Here is a 20,814-nt window from a genome sequence, read left to right on the forward strand (position 1 = left end):
AAGTAATTCACTGTGAGGGATAGCAGAAAAAACAGATCTTATTTCCCAAAGGACTGCAGGGATTAGGGTTGTCAGGTACAGAATACAAAAGCGCTATGAGCCGTGTACACAATATTTAAAGAAACAAAAGTGCAAATCATAAAGATTAGCAAGATACTATCAGGAGTTGCTAAACAAAGAACCATTTGCAAAGAACCAAATGGAACTTTTAGGAAGAGAAGCACAATTGTTTGAATTGAAAAATAAGTCTTTGGCTGTGGCTGGACTACTTCGACAGCAGCTTTAACAGAAGTGAAGGGATCACTTATCAGCTGGACTTTAATCTGAAGAAGTTACCCGTGGCAAAACATAAAGACCAGTCAAGATACTTCAGAGGAAGAGGACTAGGCATGGAAACATGCCCATCATATATTATAACACACTATGGAGCTATAGTACTTAAAACCATGTTATGTCAGTACAGAATATTGTCTCTTGGTAAATAATGGAAAATCTGGAAACTGAATTCCTCCATTTATATAATTTGGATATAGGACAGAAGTGGTTTTGTAGATCATTTGGATAAATTGAAAACTTGTCCACAGATAACTGGATATTTATGTGAGGGGGAGGGGCCTGAAATACCTTCCTACTGTATATTATACTCAGAAAGCAATTCCAGATAGAGCCAGGGTTAAATATGAAATACACAGTTTTAAAACTTTTAGAGAAAAAAGAAGAGATTGTTTTTATGAATTCAAATAAATGATTAATATATTTGACTTCACTAAAATTAAGAACTGCTATTCGTCAAGATACTATATTTAAAGTGAAAGAAATGTCACCCACTAGAAGGTATTTGCAACACTTATAACTGACAAAGGATTAGTATCCACACATAAAGTATTACTATAAACAGATAAGAAAAAGATGAAACCCAAATGGAAAAAATGGGTCAAAGTTGTACACCAAGCATTTCAGAAAAGAAGTACGTATAAATATTTCAAATAAGTATCTCAAAGATGATATTAGTAATCAAATGCATATTAGATATCATTTTCTAGCACTAAATTGGCAAAAATTACAAAAGTCTGATAATACAAAGTTTTAAGATGTAATTTAAACAGAGTTTACATACACTGCTGTGGGTGTGTTAAATCAGTAACAATTTGTCATTATCTTGTAAGGTGGAATATTTGCAATCATATAATAGTTGCAGTCAAAATCTGCTGGATGCAATCCAAGGGAGCACAGTTTGCCAAACCCTGGAATAGATGGAGGATTATTTCAGTATTTGGGGAATGGCTGATGCTTTTAACTGATTCGGGTTGTAAGATACCCTAAAGCAGTGGTCCCCAACCTTTGTGGCACCAGGGACTGGTTTCGTGGGATACAATTTTTCCACGGACGGGGTGGGGTGAGGGGTTGGTTTAAGAGGTAATGCAAGCAATGGGGAGCAGCAGTTGAAGCTTCACTCCCTCGCCCGCAGATCACCTGCTGCTGGGCGGCCCGGGTGGGCTGGCGGCCCCTGCCCTAAAGTAATTGTCAGTAGATGAGATTGAAAAGGTTGATTAGAGCCTCATATTGAAAGGCCTTATATGCCATACCAAGAACTTTTGCCATTCCTCTTGAATGGAAAGCAGTTAAAGGAGTCATTTAATCACATTTACATCTTAGAAAACTCCTTTTGGTGGCAATAGAGAGGATAAATCTGAGGAGGCCTACATGGGAAGCAGAAAGGCTTAGTGAAAAAGCAGGATGACTGGGTCTTGATCTGAGGCAGTGAGAAGATGGAATGGAGAATTAAGGACAGATTTCAGAGATAACTTAGTAGACAGACTCCACTGTGTTTAAGAAGTAAGAGAGCACACTAAGTCTCTACTTTACCCAATTAAATAAATTGAAAGGGGAAACTTAATGGAAAATCCATATGTAAAATTAAATATTTGCCCTTCATTAAATTACCGTGAAATAAAAAATAATATTTTACATGGTTTTTGACTTTTAAGTACATTCCTGAAATGTGATACTTATTTCTTTTGCTTTTTCAAAAAGTATTTCTATTATTTCTTCAGGATTTTATATAACATTTTGAACTATGGTTTTAAAAACAAATTTAGAGACTCGAAGACTACAAAAAGTTGCTTAAGCAGTGTGAAATTAAGTTTAAATATTTGTAATATTAATCTATACTTTAATTTCATAGTGTTTAAAGCCTCCATAGACTTCTGCACTGTTATTTTCCACATCAGAAATTTTCAGATAATACCCATATCTTTATTAAATAAGAACAAAAATTATATTCTAGTTATTATTTAAAGAAAATATGTGACATATAGCTGTTTTCCCTTTTCACCAATATAAAACTCTGATAGACCCTGTGTTTTATTCAATAATCTAAGACAATTTTCATAAGATCATATGACATGATGAAGCAAGTGACTTCAAAGAATCCCTAAGTTAAATAATGCATGCTTCAAGATGCCCTTAAGGCTTAGACATCCACTGCGGCAGACTATTTAATTAATAACATGCACTTTACAAAACTCATCATTATATATTTATACAATAGACTGCTAAGATTTTTTTAAAACTTTTTCAGTAATGTCAGTTCCCCTATTCATAATTTTTAATTTTGATATGATGGACCCAAAGGGCTAACATCCAGGCCATCTCTACCCAGGGCAGCAGCATCTACTTCTGCTTTCCACTACAAGTGTTTCAGTTTATAAAAAATATTTCCCGTCATTATGTCACTTACTATTTCTAAAAGCTATATAACATAGGCACTGTTATTATTTTTACTTTTTGATGAGATATTAACTCTAAGAGATGCTAACTTGCTATTGCCACACAGCAAATAAGAGAAGGAACTCAGAATTAAAATAGAGTCTTGCTGATATCAAATCTCCTGTACTTCGCATGATGCTGGAATTTCCCTGCACTTGGGTTTGGTGGTAGATGTGGCAGATGGTAGAAAAGGTTAGCCTTGTGAAGGAATGGCTAGCAGAAGGGGTCGAAATTTCTAGAGACAATTTAGAAATGTATGTACCAAGTTCGTCTTATGCCAACACCCGAAAAAACAAGATATATATGTCTGGTCAAATATATCCTTGTGTTTTTTAAAAAAGACAACAGATTTTCTTTATGCCACTACAATCAACCATAGGCAGGTTTAGTTTTATTCTTTCATTTATTCAACCAATACTTTGTACTGTTGCTCCTTTCCAGGTCCTACTGGAAGTACAATGGTAAGCAAAATAAACATGGTCCCTGCTTTAATGAACTTTATTTTAACAGCAGTGGGAAGCCGTTGGAGGGTTCTAATTAGTGGAGTGACATGGTACAGTCTTAGAAAGACTATGTGCTGCAATGTTGGTTTTGATGTGGGTTAGGCTTAGAGAATGCAGTCAGGGAGATAAGACCAGTGGCAGCTGTATAATCTGGGTGAAGGATGATGTTGACCGGAGTTAAGGTAGTAGCAGTGGGGATGGAAAAAGTAGAGACAGGAGATATTTAGGAAGTAGTAGTACTTTGAAACTAATTGTATGAGGAAAAAAAGTCAAGTGACCATACATGCCAGTTTGCCCAGGACAATTCTAGTTTTTGCCTTTTGTCCTGTCATAATTATTAAGAGTATCCCCCTTTACTTTAAAAAGCATTCCAGTTTGGATGATAAATTATATGTTAATCCTAGAGATAAGGAGAGGAGGATGCAAGAATGGTGCTCAGGTTTCTGGCTTGAACACTGTGTAGAAAGTTGTGTCATTTTCTGAAAGGTGACACACTAGGGGAAGAACCGGTGTGAGGGTAAGATTATGAGTTCAGATTTGGATATAGTGTGTTGAAGGTGACTTTCCTACATTGAGGTGCAGACATATAACAAGAATCAGATGACTATATGGGTCAGGAGTTCAGGTTGGAGGCCTTAGTTAGAGATATGTGAATATGGTATCTCTCTCTCTCAAAATATCTTATTGTATGTACCCTTCTTCTTGCAGTGATGTGAGATGATAAAATGCCTACCTGATGAGATGAAGTGAGGTAAATGACATAAGCATTGTGTCCTAGTGTTAGGCTACTATTGACCTTCTAACGATGTATCAGAAGTAGGATCATCTGCTTCAGGTGATCCTGAATCATGGAGCCATGATGAAGTCGATAGTTGGATGTCAGGAGCAGATGATGTGATGGTTGGGGATCCTGGGTGGGAAGGATTGGGATGGTGCGAGATTTCATCATGCTACTCAGAACAGTATGCAAGTTAAAACTTATGAAGTGTTTATTTCTGGAATTTTCCATTTAATATTTTTGGACCACAGTTTACCACTGGAACTATGGAAGGTGAAACTGGTTAAGGGGGGACTACTGTGTATTGATTTGAGAGTGACCAGCATGGATGGCAACTGAAGTGACAGAAGTGGATGAAATTACCAAGCCAGAAAGTATGGAAAACTGTATCAAGAGGTTCAAGTTGTCGCTGAGGAACTCAAAGCAGCACCCAGTTTTAAGGGAAACTTGGGAGGGACTCACAAAGGAGATCTGGAAAGAAAAAGCTAGTCATAGGAAAACTGGGAGATGGCCAAGTAATGGAAGCCCTAGGAAAGGACTGTTTCACAGAAAGAGTGGATAGCAATGTCAGATGCTATCAAGAGGTTGCATGAAATAAGAAAAGTTGTACATTGAACTCAGTAACCAGTAAGTCATTAGAGATGGTGGTGATGGTAGGTTGGTGGCATTGGTAGACATAAGCCTGATTATAGGATTTTAAGTAATGATTGGAAAGTGAGCGTGAACAATTTTTCAGAATTATAACTGAAGAGAAAAGAAAGCATTAGTGAAATACCTGGAGAATATGCAGAATTTGCAGGACGATGGTGTCTCTAAAGCCGCTGTGAGATCACCTAATATATTGTACTTAGAGGCTTCTATCTCTAATATCCATCATGAAGATGGATTGCATTTGTATGATTGCAGCTATTGTGTAATTTTAATTAAATTTATGTATTTTTAGGTATTTGTATATTTTTTACCTAAATTTTTTAGGTAAATTCTTTTTAAGTAGTGGGAGCAAGGACACAATTTATAAAGTTGCTTTAATTATTTTTGCCCCAAAAATGCATCTCATAAATTTGCTCCATAAAAATAAAATACTGCCTTAGTTTTTTTCCCACTGTCCAAAAAATTATGCTGCTCTAGGCTTCAGAACACTGCGGATTCTTTGAATATTCTTTGGCAGATAAAAAAGGTAAAGATTTATGGCAAAGGAAAGCATTTCTGAAAAAGGTGCTCCACATTGCCTTTGTGTACGTGCATAAATTATAAACGGGGCTCAGGGGTGCAGTCACTATAATAGCTTTTTGCTCTCTTTGAAGAAAATAGAAAATGCTCACTTAGGGGCTAGTGCTTGTGTTTCCATTAATGAATCTTCTAAGGTTGAATGATTTTAAATAGGATATTTATGTTCCTTGGTTTAGCAGGGCAAGAACTGGGAGAAATACATGTGATTAAGGTATCTAATGTAATAAATTTATACAGACATTTAATAAAAATGCTGTTAGTAATAATAATAATAACTCATAGCTAAAGACTTTGAGGAGGATTCACAATCAAGGGAAAACAACCACCAAATCATATGTTCCTGGAGAACTTGATTAGCCTTCAATGCTCAAGATTTATAATGATTTGAAGCACTGACGAACAACTCTTTTGCACCAGAGTTGTAATCATGACAAACTAGCAATCTTACCCAACTCAAATGAATGAACTTGGCGTTTTTTTCTTTCTTAACCACTTGGTAAATATTAATTGAAGTCCATTGTTTTACAAGTACATATATTCTATGACTTTATAGTGGTAACACTGTTTTACATAATAGATTATAAATGTTTCACTACTTTGCACCCTGAATACACCTGCAAGGTTATCAGTATCCTTGGTCAGAAATTTACTTTTAGATTTGGCTTTTCTTTTCTGGAAATATGTTTAGATTAATTTATTAGCAGATCTATATTATTTAATGAGACTTTTAAAAAATTCTTTATCTTCTGTATTTGAAATTGTTTACCCATCACCTACATGTCACTTTTGTTATATAATAATTAATCACAGTTAGTATTAAGTCTGGATGTTCGTACTTCATGATGATAGTCCATTTTGCACCTGTGTATATTGTGAGGGTTGTCTGCTTCTGGTGGAGCTTAGCAGTTCTGAAGATTCTTATGAAATATAACATATGCTACTTACAGCATAATATCTTTGTAAAGTTATTCTATAATAGCATGTGTTTAATTGAATTAAAGTGTTATATTAAAAATATATTTACCTCACTGAACAAGAAATAATCTTACAAAGACTTTCAGAAAGTTTAATTCTGTGAGTTAAGTCAGAAAATCACAAAGGGATCATTATCCTTGCCCTTTGAAAGCCACATGTAACACAGAAACTTATGAGCGTAAGCTTTAAATAGTGAATAATGATGATTCGTTGCATGCCCTAAAGTTTTTTCTAGAGATTTCTACATCATTGTCTCCCTATTTCAAGCAGTAACTGTGTCAAACCAATCCAATTTGAGAATTACAAACAATAAGTATATTCTTTTTAGCTTTATATCCAACTTTGAAATATACTCCCCCTGTTTTTATTGAATATATATGTATACATACATAAATACACACATACATTTATACATACACACACACTGATATACGTATGTATTTCTAAAGTTGCTCTTGGGAAAGAAGAGATCTCCATTATATTTAATGCATGTTTTGATGAACTGAAACAGAATATGTAGTTTGAAATGTGGTAAGCATTGAACTACCTCTATTTGAGATTGGAAATTCCCTGAAGCCTGGATGTAATGGAAAGTGTCAAGTCAGAAAGGAAAACTCCCTTGCTTACCAGAAGAAACAAACTGAAGGCTTGCTTTTCTTTCTTGAGAATTATAGTTACCAAATACTGGGCCATGGGGATTTTATCCTATCCAATTGAAATAGATAAATTAAGACAGTTATAGTGAATTATTTTCCAAAGTTAACTGTGTTCTCCCTAACACTTTTCTTCAAACTATGTTTCCTACTGGTTTACCTTTAAATCGCCATTTTATGAAATGACACTGATATTAGATATATTAGTTCTTTTTAATTTCCTACTTGGAAAAATTAAAAGTTAATGACCTTGTGACCATCCCCTTTGGGAGGAAACTGTGGCTGGTTGGAAAACTGAAGTGGATATTTAAATGTGCAGAACTGGGGGTGAAAGCAGAGGTTGGGGGTAAAGAAGCCAAGAGAGAGAAGCTAAAGAAGAAAGTACTGGTATGTAGAAAAATGGGTAATTTAAAAAGGGAATTATCAAATTATCCATTAGGAAGGTCTGAGGTTAGATTTAGGGATCCTTTTGTTTGTTCATTCAGCCATCATCTCTTGACACTGATGGTTACTTTAAGACAGTTTCCCAAATGTGCCTAATTCTAAGAATCACCTGTCCTCTGTCACACAGATTCTTAGCAAGAGGGGCCATGGATCTGGAAACATTGAGAAATGCTGCTTTAGAAGACAGAAGATATGTTAGATTTTTGTCTCTGTTCTTGAGCAATTTCTAATCTGTCCTATATCTCTAAGCCTCAGGTTTTTTAATCTGTAAAATGTAGATAATAATGCTTTCCTTGCCAGTTTTAACGGCAAATGAGGTAAAAAGAAGATGTCTTCCAAGGGTTACTGGAGCTTGTAAATTGAGTAGGATTTATAATATTAATTGTGTATGTATGTGGAGGATGGTGGTGGCTTTGAGAAAGAAAGAAAGTGAGGCGATTACAAAGAATTAAAAAAAAATTTTTTCATCTTCTCAAAGTTCTGTTTCCCAAGTTTATTACCTGGCTTTTATTTGTTAAGAGAATGTGAAATATTCCTTAATGAATCTGTTTTCCTTTGCTTATTCTTGTCTTCCTCCAAACCAACTGTTTATTTCAAATCTTTTTTTTTAAAATATTTATTTATTAACATCTTTATTGGAGTATAATTGCTTTACAATGGTGTGTTAGTTTCTGCTTTATAACAAAGTGAATCAGTTATACATATACATATGTTCCCATATCTCTTCCCTCTTGCATCTCCCTCCCTCCCACCCTCCCTATCCCACCACATCATAAACTCACACCTCCAGCACTTAGACTAGGCATTTATTTAACCTAACCCTTTGTGTCCCAGACAAATGCCCTTGACACTGCTTTAAAGGCCCAAGCACAACACCTTGCATTTTAGTGGAGAAGTGATTATTGAATGAAGTGATAAAAGAATGAATCTCTAAATTTGACCCTGTCTCTTTCCACTGTACTATTTGCTAAAACTCCTGTGTTCTTACTTTTAAGGATACTTGGAGAAAAACAGTTCACCATTCCCTTTGATAGTTATTTCTAAGTTTTTATTTTTTTATGTTAACAAAATCTCTCTTCAAAAGTTTCCCTTAAAAAAAAAAAAAAAAGTTTCCCTTTACCGTTAAGTCTCTCATGCTGGAGTTTAGCATGCTACTGTATTTATATTTTCGAGTTATCTTTATTCAAATAAAATAAATTGTCTTTTTGTAGTAATCTTTAGCTGGGAATAATTTTCCTTTCTGTGATAATTAGCTGCTTTCAGTAACTTATTTTTTTGATTCATTTAGCAGCAGCAACAGAAGAACCAGAAGTGATTCCAGACCCAGCCAAGCAGACAGACAGAGTGGTGAAAATAGCAGGAATTAGTGCTGGGATTTTGGTGTTCATCCTTTTGCTCCTAGTTGTCATATTAATTGTAAAAAAGAGGTAAGACCTGATTTTGTTCTGTCCCACTCACTTACCATATGTCACTGTCAGTAGTTTTGAAGCACTTTTTTTTGTTTCCCTGAGTGTTTTTAAATTAGAACAAACAACAAGAATTGAATTTTAACAATGTTGCCAGCATCTGGGTCTATTTCTTATGCTTTGCAAATAAATTCTTATTGGTTATTTGCAGTTTAATTTTGGATATAAAATATACTTTTTGTCAATTTAACCTTGAAATTAATGTATGAATTTAAATTCCTCGAACGCTTGAGTTATTAACGTATCTTACGTTTTGAAGCATTATGTATTGCGAATGGCAAAATAAGAGTTTATTATGATATTTGGGTTATGGTCTATGAATTATTTTGTACTCTTACCCTGTTTTTCTGAATGTTGGCTACAAATAAGATAAGAAGAATATGGGCATTATTTTACAAAATTGTATATTTATATTCACTGACTAAATATTTCAGCACTTTAATATGAAGAGTCAATTCTTTTTAATTGAGCATTAGTCTTTTATACTATATCAACCAATATCGCCATCTTCTGGAATTATATGAAGATATTAAGACCTACAGGAATTTAAATTGAATTCTATTTGGGAGATTAAGGTATACTTCTACCAGAAAACATTTCAAAGAATACAGTTTTTATAACTTGAACTTTTTCCTATTCCATAAGGTGTCATTATCTGTAAGGCATTGTTTTAGATATTAATACAACTCTCCAATCTTTCCAATCGTATGTTTTAAATAATATTAAAATTTGGAAGGATTTAAAAACAAATCTTTACAGAGTATAGTCCTAAAATACTTTGGTGTATAGAAGTGTTTGTCATTCATTAATTATATTGACTATAATAAAAGATGTTGCTTACATTATATTAAATCATATAATGTACTATTTTGATTGTTATTTTTGTACTCAAAATAAATCATTAATAATATAGATAAGACTCATACTACATGTTTAATGATTCCATGAGAGTTTATTTTAATGTATTGCCTCTTTACAATTATCCCCTGGAGATATATATGTTGGAGAAGACACATCTGCATTAGAAACATTAGGTATGCATTGTAGTGTTTTGTGTTAAATTAGCTACATACGTGCTTTCCCCAATAGTGCTTTCTCTTTTTGCTGTTGTCTACCTCTGTGGTTGGAAAATACATCATATTTGAGACAGGAAGATTTAAGTATTTTACTAACACAAATTTGCCAATCAAGATCAATAAAATCTTTGAATATAACTTTCAGATCTTATGTTTCCATTTAGTTTAAATTTATATTTGGAGAGTTAAACTAAACAGTTTAGAGAGTTAATTAAACTTTGCTTTAGAGTTAAAATTATCTCAGCCACTTCAGATTGGATATGAAAACATAAAAATGGCCTCTGGTTATGTCTTCACTCAGTTAGAATTGGGTTAAACTTACTGATTTTATTGGTTAATTATTTGAAAACACTTACTTATCATTATAAAATTTCTTATCTGTGGCCGTCTGTTTTAAAAAAAACTGAAACATAAATTTTCTAAAGTACACCAAAACAATCTCTAAGCGTGATTTTTTGTGTGTGGGTAAAATGCTCTGACAGCTCTCTAAAATTGCCTAATGCATCAAATTCTTTTTCTGGTTCATATTTTAAATGGTTGGATAAATGAGCCTTTCTATGAAAATGTTTAATGTTTGAGTTTTCATAATTATGCTTTAATTGATTGTCTTCTACTAGAAAGTATGCTAGGGCTTTTGTTTCTCTTCCTCATCACTACCTCTAGGACTAGAAAAGTTGCAATTCTATAGATAGATGAAGTTACATGTTTAGATATATTACCTTCTAGTGTATAATATAACTAAGAATCCCTTACGTACCTAAGAAACTTTGTAATGACTTTTAGTTGTATGTAGTGTGTCACACATATATTGTGTATGACAATCACAAATATGTTTATTATACATACACAAAAGCATAGATATATAACAGTATTGGTTAGTATCAAAGTTAACAATTTTAGTATATAATGTAGTTTCCCTACATTACATACTAATACACAAATTTATAATAAAAATAATGGAAAAGCAAATTATTTTAGCCCCTTAGGATCTTTATTTTTGTGGGAAATTGTTAAGTTTCTCAAAACTTTATCCCTCACTGGGAATAGTATACGTAGGTATATTTCTCATGTTGAAAAAAAAAATCTGTGTATTTTTGGTTGTTGTATAAAGAAATGGTTTGGAATTTAATTTAGTAAAATTCTACAGCTAAGGGTATATCTAAAGTAAGTTTTTAGGCTAAGAAAAGGGATATTGCATCTTTCAAAACGCAATGTCATTTTAATTTAATCACTGTTGAATTATTTCCAAATGTATGCCATTTTTTCATTGGTTATGTATTATTTTAAATTTGCAGCATGAATACATTAATAATTCCAAATGTAAATTTGAAATTATGCTTCAGTACAGTAAATGTTTGTGTGTGATATCATGGTCACATACATCTACTGTAGAAATAAATATCTTTGTGCATATATAGTGTATGGTGCATATGTATATTCACATAATATATGTATGTACCTGTGTATTAATAAGATATAATGACTTATTTATAGAAATTTAGGTGTCATTCTGCACATATTCTATATTAACCTAATAGATCTTTATGTTTTGTATCTAAAAAAAAATAGTCAATTTAGTGTAGAAGTTCTATACACAGCTGTTCCATCTGTCATGACATTTAGATGGTAATGGATGATATTATGCTTAACTGCATGTTGAAAATACACAATCCATTTAATTTTTCAATTTTTTTGGCTATAAAAAAGTCAGCATGTTATTTTTTCCAAATTATGTATTTTATATTTTATTTTCTATTGCATATCTGTTTAATTGCATGGCAAAAGATATCTAACCAATGCATGAGCAAATTGAAATACAAACCAAAAAAACATGAATTTTATTTTATTTTATTTTATTTTTTAACGCACATTTTTCTGCTTTATTGAATGTGACAGAGTCACGCTTTTCATTCACCATTGCTTCTCTTTTTCCACTGTCTGTGATTTGCTTGCCAGGAGGAGCTACTATTCTTACTCCTACTACCTGTAAGTAGAAAATGGGTGATATATGACTTTACATGTGTTAAAGATGCAGTATCCCTTTTCAAAAAAATACATAAATAAAACCCAAACCAAAAAACAGAATGTTTGCAATTTTGGTGACATTTCAAAAAATATGTTTTCCTGGACTCTAAAACTATAAAGTTTACCTATTAACCTATTTTGTTAATCTTTTTAAAAAGGGATATTGTATTTCTGTATGTTCAGCTACTTTTAATTTTTATTTACAATTTTCCATAAGTAGCCATAGTCTACAGCCTAAAGCATCATTTATTTACTTAAGTCAAACCTGTACCTTATCAATATGATGTCTCACTATCTGGTAAAGTAGAGATAGGGTTTGTAATTCACTAATACCTATCTTTACATAACACTTATGTTTGACAAAATGAGCCAAGTGATGTATTCATAGAAGAACATTCAAAATGCCTTCACAGAATGTGAATCAGGTCAGGTCTTACTGTGATAACATCTCTCTCCACATTTCCAGGAATCCAGGATGGGTTATAACTTCAGAACACCTTTTGGTCTGCTAAAAGCATAATGTTGCGGTGACAAAGAAATAAAAAATTCTTTTTAGAGAAGAAATTTTGAGTTTGTTTATTATGACTTAAATAGGACAATGATTTTGTAAAACCAAGACCAAAAAAAGAAAAAGAAAACCTGTCAACCTACACAAAACACACCTAGGTGTCACATATCTCCTTTTGTCCTCCAAAGTTTTAGCTCTTCCTGTGCTTAGGTATGAAATGCTACTTTGGATGACGAAGGCGAGTATTGTCCACTCTATTTCACTAATCATTTTCAGTTTATTACCTTAAATTCCAGGGTATTCATCCAATCCAAAGGAATGATACAACAAAGTTTTCTTGGTCAGTGCTTGATCAATATTTGATCCACCAAATTTTGAGACTTAAAGATGGTGATTAAGTACTTTTGGGGCATATATCCCACAATATTTATTTCACTAGGTAAATTTAAGCTAGCTTTACTAAAAATTTTGCTAAGAGTCTCAATGACTATAACAGAATTCTGCCAACATTTTAAATATTATAAACATTTGGCTTCTTAAAATCTGCTAAAATAAGCAGGTGTAAAGTAGCAGTGCTCCTAGCTTATTGTGATGAATCATAATGTCCTTGTTAAATCATGTTTGATGAAGCCAAAGGTAATTAAATGTACCATTTCATACAATGATGGAGCACTTTTCCTCTTTATAGCCCACCCATAAATCCACCTGCAGAAGTTTATGCTGTTGGCTGCTTTGATAATGAAAGTCATTTGCACATCTGTCAAACTCAAGGAGTTGCAAAATGATTTGCTTAACTGTCCTGAAGTGTACATTATATATGCTGGTTGTTCAGAGAGAGACAAAGCATCAAACATGCAGGAATCAGTAAATGTTTAATTATGAGAACATCAATAAGCTTACCATTAGCCATCCATTTATCTATAATGTTAGAATGGGATTGCCTTTTTAGTTGATAGGTAGCATTTCTATATTCTAGACTATGTGGTGGGTTTTGATACTGTCATTGTAATACTTAGGGTTACTGGCATTATCAATCATAATTAGAAAAAATGCTGCAGACCTATGTTTTTAAAACCTGCTTGAATAGATGTAGTGAAGCTACTATGAATTAGACATTTTTAAAATAAAACTAGAAATAAAATAGAGTAAAACTTAAAAGAAAACCAGGTGTGATCTTTGAACTAAAATTCATTGGCATCATCATAGTAAACTGTCAGTTCTTGATCAAAACACTTAACTCTAATGCTGATTTTTATTTCTTTTGTAATAACCTGAATTAAAGCCTACCTCACAGGGTTGTTGTGAGGATTAAGGTATAAGAACCAAGGTGATAGTGTACAGTTGGCAGATATTAACAAAGGTTATATATGTTCACCCATAATTTGTCGACTAACAAAGGTTTGTGAATCTGAAAAGTCCTTCAGTGCCATGAAAACTTTTGCCTGTCATGCGTTTGACAAGTTCATTACTTCTTATTTTTCCTCAATCATAAAATATGTTTAAATTATATGTTTTAAATAAAGCCTCAAAATTTAAACATCTTTTCCACTTGCCTTGAACTATTCATCTTCAAATTTTTTACATTATTTTTCATCCAAATTTCAAGTTGTCTTATTTTTATCCACTTCAATCTCTCAAATTTTTTGAGGAATGAATTCATCCTTTCTTCTTATCCAAGAAACAAAGATTGGAAGTTATTTCTTAAACTTTAAAATGGCAAAACATTTGCGCTACATTGATATTATTCTCAAATTTATAACAACTAATGTTTAACTCCTAGAGCAGTGGATGCTTCATATTACAGTACACTTGGTAATGTGGCAATTAAAAAAAAAAGTGAGTAACTGGATATAGTATAAGGGCTTAGGCCTTGGAACCAGGTCATTCTTTACTGCTTATTAGATTAATAACCTTGGCCAAGTTATTTAACTTGTCTGAGCCTGAGTGAGCTCATCTATACAATTAGAATTCTCATGCCTTTTTCAGTTCATTGATCTGAGAATTAATTGAGTTAACAAATGACAAGTGCCAAGCACATACCAGACCTAATTCATCCATTCAACAAGTATTTATTGAGTGTTTGCTATATGCCAGACACTGCTCTAAGTGCTAGGGATATACAGACGGTTCTTCCATTCATGGAACATACAGTGGGGAAAACAATTAAAAGCATACTCACAATAATAATGTGATGAGTGTTATTACAGGCAGAAAACATGTTGCTATAAAAATACCTACCAGGGAAACCTAACCTGAGACAGGTTGTATTGGGTTCAGTCAGAGAAGTCTCCCTGATGAGGCAAGACAGAATGGAAGTTAACCAGATATTAGAGGTAAAAAAACACTGTAGGTCAAAGAACAAATATCCTATAGGTAAGTTTGGAAATGTCCTAGAGGTAAGTTTGGAAAGTGAAGCCTATAGACTAACATATGACCTGCTGATGTGTAATTTGCCCCACACACTCTTTCAAAAAATAGAACCACTTGAAAGAATAAGGAAATTTAACATAAATATTCAGAGTCATGACTTCTCTTTAAAAATAATTTTAAAATGAGAAACTCAACTCTGGGATCAAATGCCAATATTCACTTAGGCAAGTTGCCCCCTAAACTGCTCTCCAGTTCTCTGCAGTCCCCACCCTACCATGTGGTGTCTCATCACAGGCAACAGCACTATTTATGTTCCCTGTGTGAAACCTGTAAGGGTTTTACAGGGTTTTTGCCCCCTAACCTAGAAAAAAGAGATAAGAGATCTTTCAGTGAATAGAGCAAATATTGCTACTAAGTGATGGTGGTGGTGACAGTGGTTGTGATGGTATAGTGGTAGTGATGGTGGTGGTGACAGTGGTTGTGATGGGGTAGTGGTAGTGATGGTGGTGGTGACAGTGGTTGTGATGGTGTAGTGGTAGTGATGGTGGTGGTGACAGTGGTTGTGATGGTATAGTGGTAGTGATGATGGTGGTGGTGGTAGTTCTTGTTACAGTTTTGTCATTGTTTTCTTACTGATAATACTGTCCTTATCATTATTATTATTTCTAAAAAATTAATGCCATTTCCATCCCTAAAGCCTAGTTTATGACTATCTTACTTAGGTATCAGATCTGCTATGTCAATATATTGGGTACTGTTGGGTATGTACCCCTGAGGCCAAGTACTATAATTCTCAAAGAAAAATATCCTACACGTGAGTAGCTCTCAAATCACCAGATTAATTTTCTAAAGGAAAAGCCTTTGGACATAAACACAACTACTAAATAAGTCTTTTTTTTTTTTAGGTATTTGTAGTATATTTACTCTAGTACAGATACTCATGAGAATCAGAAGAATTTATCCTAGCTAATAATCCAGCTGAGAAATGTTACTCTTAAAACAACTAAAAAATACTTCCAAAGCAACGTAAACTGCTGCCATAAACTTAGAAACATAATCTGGCTACTACAGGCATTTAGAGTTTCTTTATTTCTTTTTAGAGTGCCTTATTAATGTGAGATAAATGTTTTATATGCCTTTAATAGGTTTTTAACTGCATGTTTCATGAGTAACATTCACAAAGAACCAGAATGTATTTCACATCCTTGGTATGTAAGATAAAGATATCAGTGTTTGAGTAGCTCAAAAGTCTAACTCTGCTAATTTCCAAATCCCCTGTGTCATTTGCCTTGCTGCATTCGTAAGGCCATTCTGTACTTGGTACTCTGCCATGGGGTTCTGAAACACATTTTTAGGATTTGACCATGTTTGTCATTCAGTATTATGATCATTTGTATAATATCTCTGCATAGCATTTTCCAAACTTTTCTCAAAGTACTTTTCTTATAAAGTATATAATTTTCCCATATATTCCTGAGTATTTGCATTATATCTAGCTGTGGTTGATTCTACAAGTTTCTAGGTTAGGTTTGGATTAATATTATAAATATATTGCTACATATGTTAATTCTACATGTTGCATTTTTACTGAACAGTAGAACAAAGAGTGAAGAATGGGATTTCCTTATCTATTTTAGTTGGATGACTATAGTAAAATAAACTTGAAAAAGTAGTCATGTTATTCCCCCAGAAGAACTTCTAAAAGTTGCTCAAGCGTGTTAATCACCCAGGAGGAAAACCAAAATTTAGCATTAGCTTAAGTTTTCCTTGAGCAACTCTACTAAGGAAGTATTTACTTACTGTTTTAATAAAGTATAGTCATGCTTTATGATATTTTATTTTAATGATAAAATACAAGAAGTGATGAGACATTTGGGTTGACAGCTTGAATGTTGAAATATCCATATGACAAAACAATTTTATAGCAATCAACAAATATCGTTTGGATGTCAAACTTAATTCCTGAAATTATGACATGTTTTTAGAGTTTCTAAACCAAATCTGTATTCTTATCCTCGGGCTTCCCTGAACTATTTACTGCTGGTGTCAACTCTCCTTCAAGCCTCACGCTAAGGTTTCCCTTTGGTGTTTGTCTTGGCAGCAAGCTTGCTAAAAAACGCAAAGATGCCCTGGGGAACACCCGGCAGGAGATGACGCACATGGTGAATGCTATGGATCGAAGTTATGCTGATCAGAGCACTCTGCATGCAGAAGACCCTCTTTCCATCACCTTCATGGACCAACATAATTTTAGTCCAAGATGTAAGTTCTTCATCAAAATTTTAATCAAAGATTTTTAAAGTTCTTTAATGTCTCTCTGAATTCAACACATTACCTTTTGAATAGTGAGGGGAAACAAGAAAGAGAGATGGGAAAAGTAGCTGGAAAGAGAAAAAGTGATATAGAATATTATGGAGTTTATCAGAAAGCTTATTTTCAGTCTTGATATTGGATTTAGTTGAACTTCAAACGGTATGAATTTTATTACTATGTTATAAGACATATCCATATACCACTCACCAAATCTTACGTTATTGCTTTAGGTTAAAATATACTTGATTGCCTACACAAAATTAGTTCATGTCAGAATTTATTTATAATTGTTTTGCCATTTGAGTCTTCCTTTGTGTAAGATAAAGTTCCTTTTGAGATAAGAAATATCATAATTCTTTCTGGGAGTTATTGGCATGGGAAAGTTATTCTATTTAATTATTCTATAGACTTCTGGAGAATTTCAGTAATAAAAAGTTAACCAGGGAAAAGAGGAATCTACATACTCTTAAGTATCTGGTGTGAAGTCCAAAAGTTTACTTGAATTGAGGGATTGGCAGGGAATGGTGAAATCCATCCATTCACCTATCCATGTTAAGAATACCTCATGTTGATCTATGAAGGCAGATCTTTTAAAATACTGTCTTTTAAAATATTTCCTCTGAAGTAGTATACTGCCTCACAATCAGTATTATTGTTTATCTTCGAATTTTCTTTGATTTTTATATCTTGTTCTATAGCACTGTCTTTATTTTGTTACTTTAAGTTAAATTACCTGACTGTCTCTTCAAATCCCCAAGTAAAATTGGTACTTGAAGAAGGCAAATTTTGTTTATCCTTGGCCTTGTGTACACAGAGGCATTTTGTCACAGATCCCAGAGATATGTTTACCTCAGTTTGGGAAGCACATGTATAAGGAAAGAAGTAAACAATAGAAGTATTATTTTCGATACAGATTATAAACATATGGAATGGTAAGATTGAGAAAATAAAGTATTTGTAGCTTGTATGCATTTATGGCTTTTCAGAAAGGAATTTTTTTCTGAAATGTTCAGCTTGGTGAAAACTTTTAGTAGTTATTGGCCATCATTTTCTCTGATATATATCTACACCAAATTATTAGTTAGAAATGTTGTAATGAGTCATTTTGGATTTAGTTTTGATAATGATAAAGCTTTTCTGATCTATTTTATTTTCATTTCACTATAAGATAAATGATAGAGAAAAACATAAAATCTTATTATTGTTGAAAGTAAGTTTTGTTAAAAATATAGATGTATCATCTCTCTAACCACTTGATTTAAAAATTAATCAGTTAAGGATTTGAAAGGATTTTTGTTTCCAAAGCTTTTCTATCTACTGACTGTGTACCTTATTAGGAGGCTTGAATTTAGCAGTATAACTATAAATATACACTTATGAACTTGGAGAAAGGATTAAATCTATTTCCCAAAGTTAACTAAAAAAATTTATTTGGAATGAATATAAGATAATTACTTCTCTAAGTACCTCACACTTGATAAATCTAAAATACATGTTTTTCCCCCTTAATTTTATAATCTTTATAATGTCATGCTGAATCTTCTTGGCTTTTAAAATTGAACTGACTACTGAAATATATTTATAGATGCACCTTTCCTGGTATTTTGAGATAACCCAAGCTTTGAAAAAGAGAATTTTACCTTTGCAGGTTATAGTAATCAAAGAAAGTTTAATAGTTATATTTCTTAAGAAATGATAAATCTATTTTAAAGCAAAAAAAGAGCATAAAATACAACTTTAGGGCAATATGTTCCTTCATGAGCTTTGTTTTCCTACAGTGCCCAATGATCCACTTGTGCCGACTGCTGTGTTAGGTGAGGCCCTAATTCTTTGTCATCCTTTTTTGCATGGATCACCCCTCCTTGCATGGGTTATAGCTTTGTCTACGCAGTAATTATTTACAGCACAGGAAGCAGTTTGATTTTGAAAATATAGTCCTGGTTTTATCAAAGAGAGCAACTGTGGTCAACACAATTAGATCTAGTGCATTTCAAATTAGTAAGGTATGCTTTTTTAAAACAACATATTCTTTCATTCTTGGTTCTGTTAGATTTGGAGTGAAAGTACAAGGGCCCCCAATATATAACTAATGTTTATATATGCAAGTAAGTAGAATGAACCCAAATGCACACATTTCAGGGGCCAGTGCTACCTGAATAATTAGTTTATATATAAAAATCTACCTGATTTAAAGGGATTTTCTAAATCCTCCTAATTTTATAGCAACTAAAGAACACATTTCCAAGTAAACATTAGGAATGTGTGCATGTGCTTTAGTTTTGTCTTTGTTAAGAATTTATAAATGCAGGTACAGTTGCTACAATATTGATATGGAGTTTTGCATTCTACGTGCATCTTACATAAGTGTTATCTTTCAACAAATTTAGAATAAGCCAAGATTTACCACTATATAACATCTAAGACAACTGATATTGCTAGTGATGAATAAGACCTTTTCAGCTCTAAAATTAAAATAATGTTTAATCCAACTGTATGTTTAAGAATAGAATGAGTTTCATTTCAATTTGTACTCTATTCCTTGACTGATTATACACCAATGATTCATGACCAGCTTGCTCGTATGTTCGCAAGTTGTCTTATCAGTTTGATCCCCGTGCTTCTAATATTTAAGATTTAACCAGAGAAGTGTAGAAATTGCCAGATAAATGTATCTTAAAAGTTCCCAGTTCTCATGTTTTATATTTAAATTTCTTTGAACATAAAACATTAGCTTACACATGTTTTTATTATCCATATATTCAATGTTTAATTATATTTTAAAAATATGTTGGAACAATACAACTAACTCAGTTAAGCAAAATATACCTCTTTTTCACTAAAATAATTATTAAAAATTATAATTTTATAATATAAAAATATATTCTAAAAGAATCTGTCTCTGATTGCACTCTCCCTTTGATGTCCACACCAGTAATGGCAGGGAAGTGAGCTGGGGAACTTGCCCCAAGGGATGGTCTGATCACGTAGGAAGGAGCCAGGAATCATGATCTTTGGGAGGCATCAAATGCCTCTGAAAATGTCATCTTCTGTTGAGCACTGTAGAATGCTGTCAGCATCAAACTAATAAGTTAAATTCAATTAAGTTATTAAAAACTCAAGGAAAAAGATAGTTACCTCACTATTAAAATTTCATTACAGTAATATTCAAGGACATGTAGAATTAGGTCTAAGTCTCAGTCCTCTTGTGGACTCACAGTATGAACTCATGAAAATACCTTTGTCTTTGCTTCTCCATCTGTAAAGTAATATAATATTTCTTACCATACCTTTTCCTCAGAGCTTAGTAAAGAGAAAAGGAGATAATGTATAAAGTTTAAAAGATTATTGTAATAATTTTCCCTGTGAAAGAGGATATTTTTGTTTAAGGAAGGCTAGAGTTAACACAATAGAGTTATAAAATCTGTTCATTTAAACGGTCATTGTGCATTTTATTTCACTTTGAAAGTCAAGCTGATTTTTTTTTTATATTTCTTCTTAAAAGCTAAAAAGCTCGTTAATCATACCAGATTTAGAAATGATTTGTTGCATTTTTTCATCATTCTTGGAATCACCGTGTTTACAGTTGTTTTGCATCCAGTTGATTTTGTATTTATAAAGCAATTTTTGAAGTCACTTCAAATATTGCTTGATATTAATATCTGCTTACTGATTTAAAAAGAAGTTAGAAATTTTTGTATTGATTC

The 20,814-nt window shown here is 32.8% G+C and overlaps 1 protein-coding gene across 4 annotated transcripts in view; it reads left to right on the forward strand.

Annotated features, from left to right (window-relative positions):
- Positions 1–20,814, forward strand: part of PTPRK (protein tyrosine phosphatase receptor type K) — a 553,733-nt gene that overhangs the window by 502,129 nt on the left and 30,790 nt on the right. For 2 of the 4 annotated variants that reach the window (XM_059941247.1, XM_059941248.1), the window contains exons 14-16: positions 8,641–8,779; positions 16,899–17,059; positions 18,889–18,924. In XM_059941247.1, coding sequence (XP_059797230.1) covers positions 8,641–8,779; positions 16,899–17,059; positions 18,889–18,924 — 336 coding nt within the window. The remainder of the gene's footprint in view (positions 1–8,640; positions 8,780–16,898; positions 17,060–18,888; positions 18,925–20,814) is intronic. The other 2 variants (XM_059941246.1, XM_059941245.1) reach the window with 2 other exon arrangements.

The sequence above is a fragment of the Balaenoptera ricei genome, chromosome 12 (genome assembly GCF_028023285.1).
Source record: "Balaenoptera ricei isolate mBalRic1 chromosome 12, mBalRic1.hap2, whole genome shotgun sequence".
Lineage (NCBI taxonomy): Eukaryota > Metazoa > Chordata > Mammalia > Artiodactyla > Balaenopteridae > Balaenoptera > Balaenoptera ricei.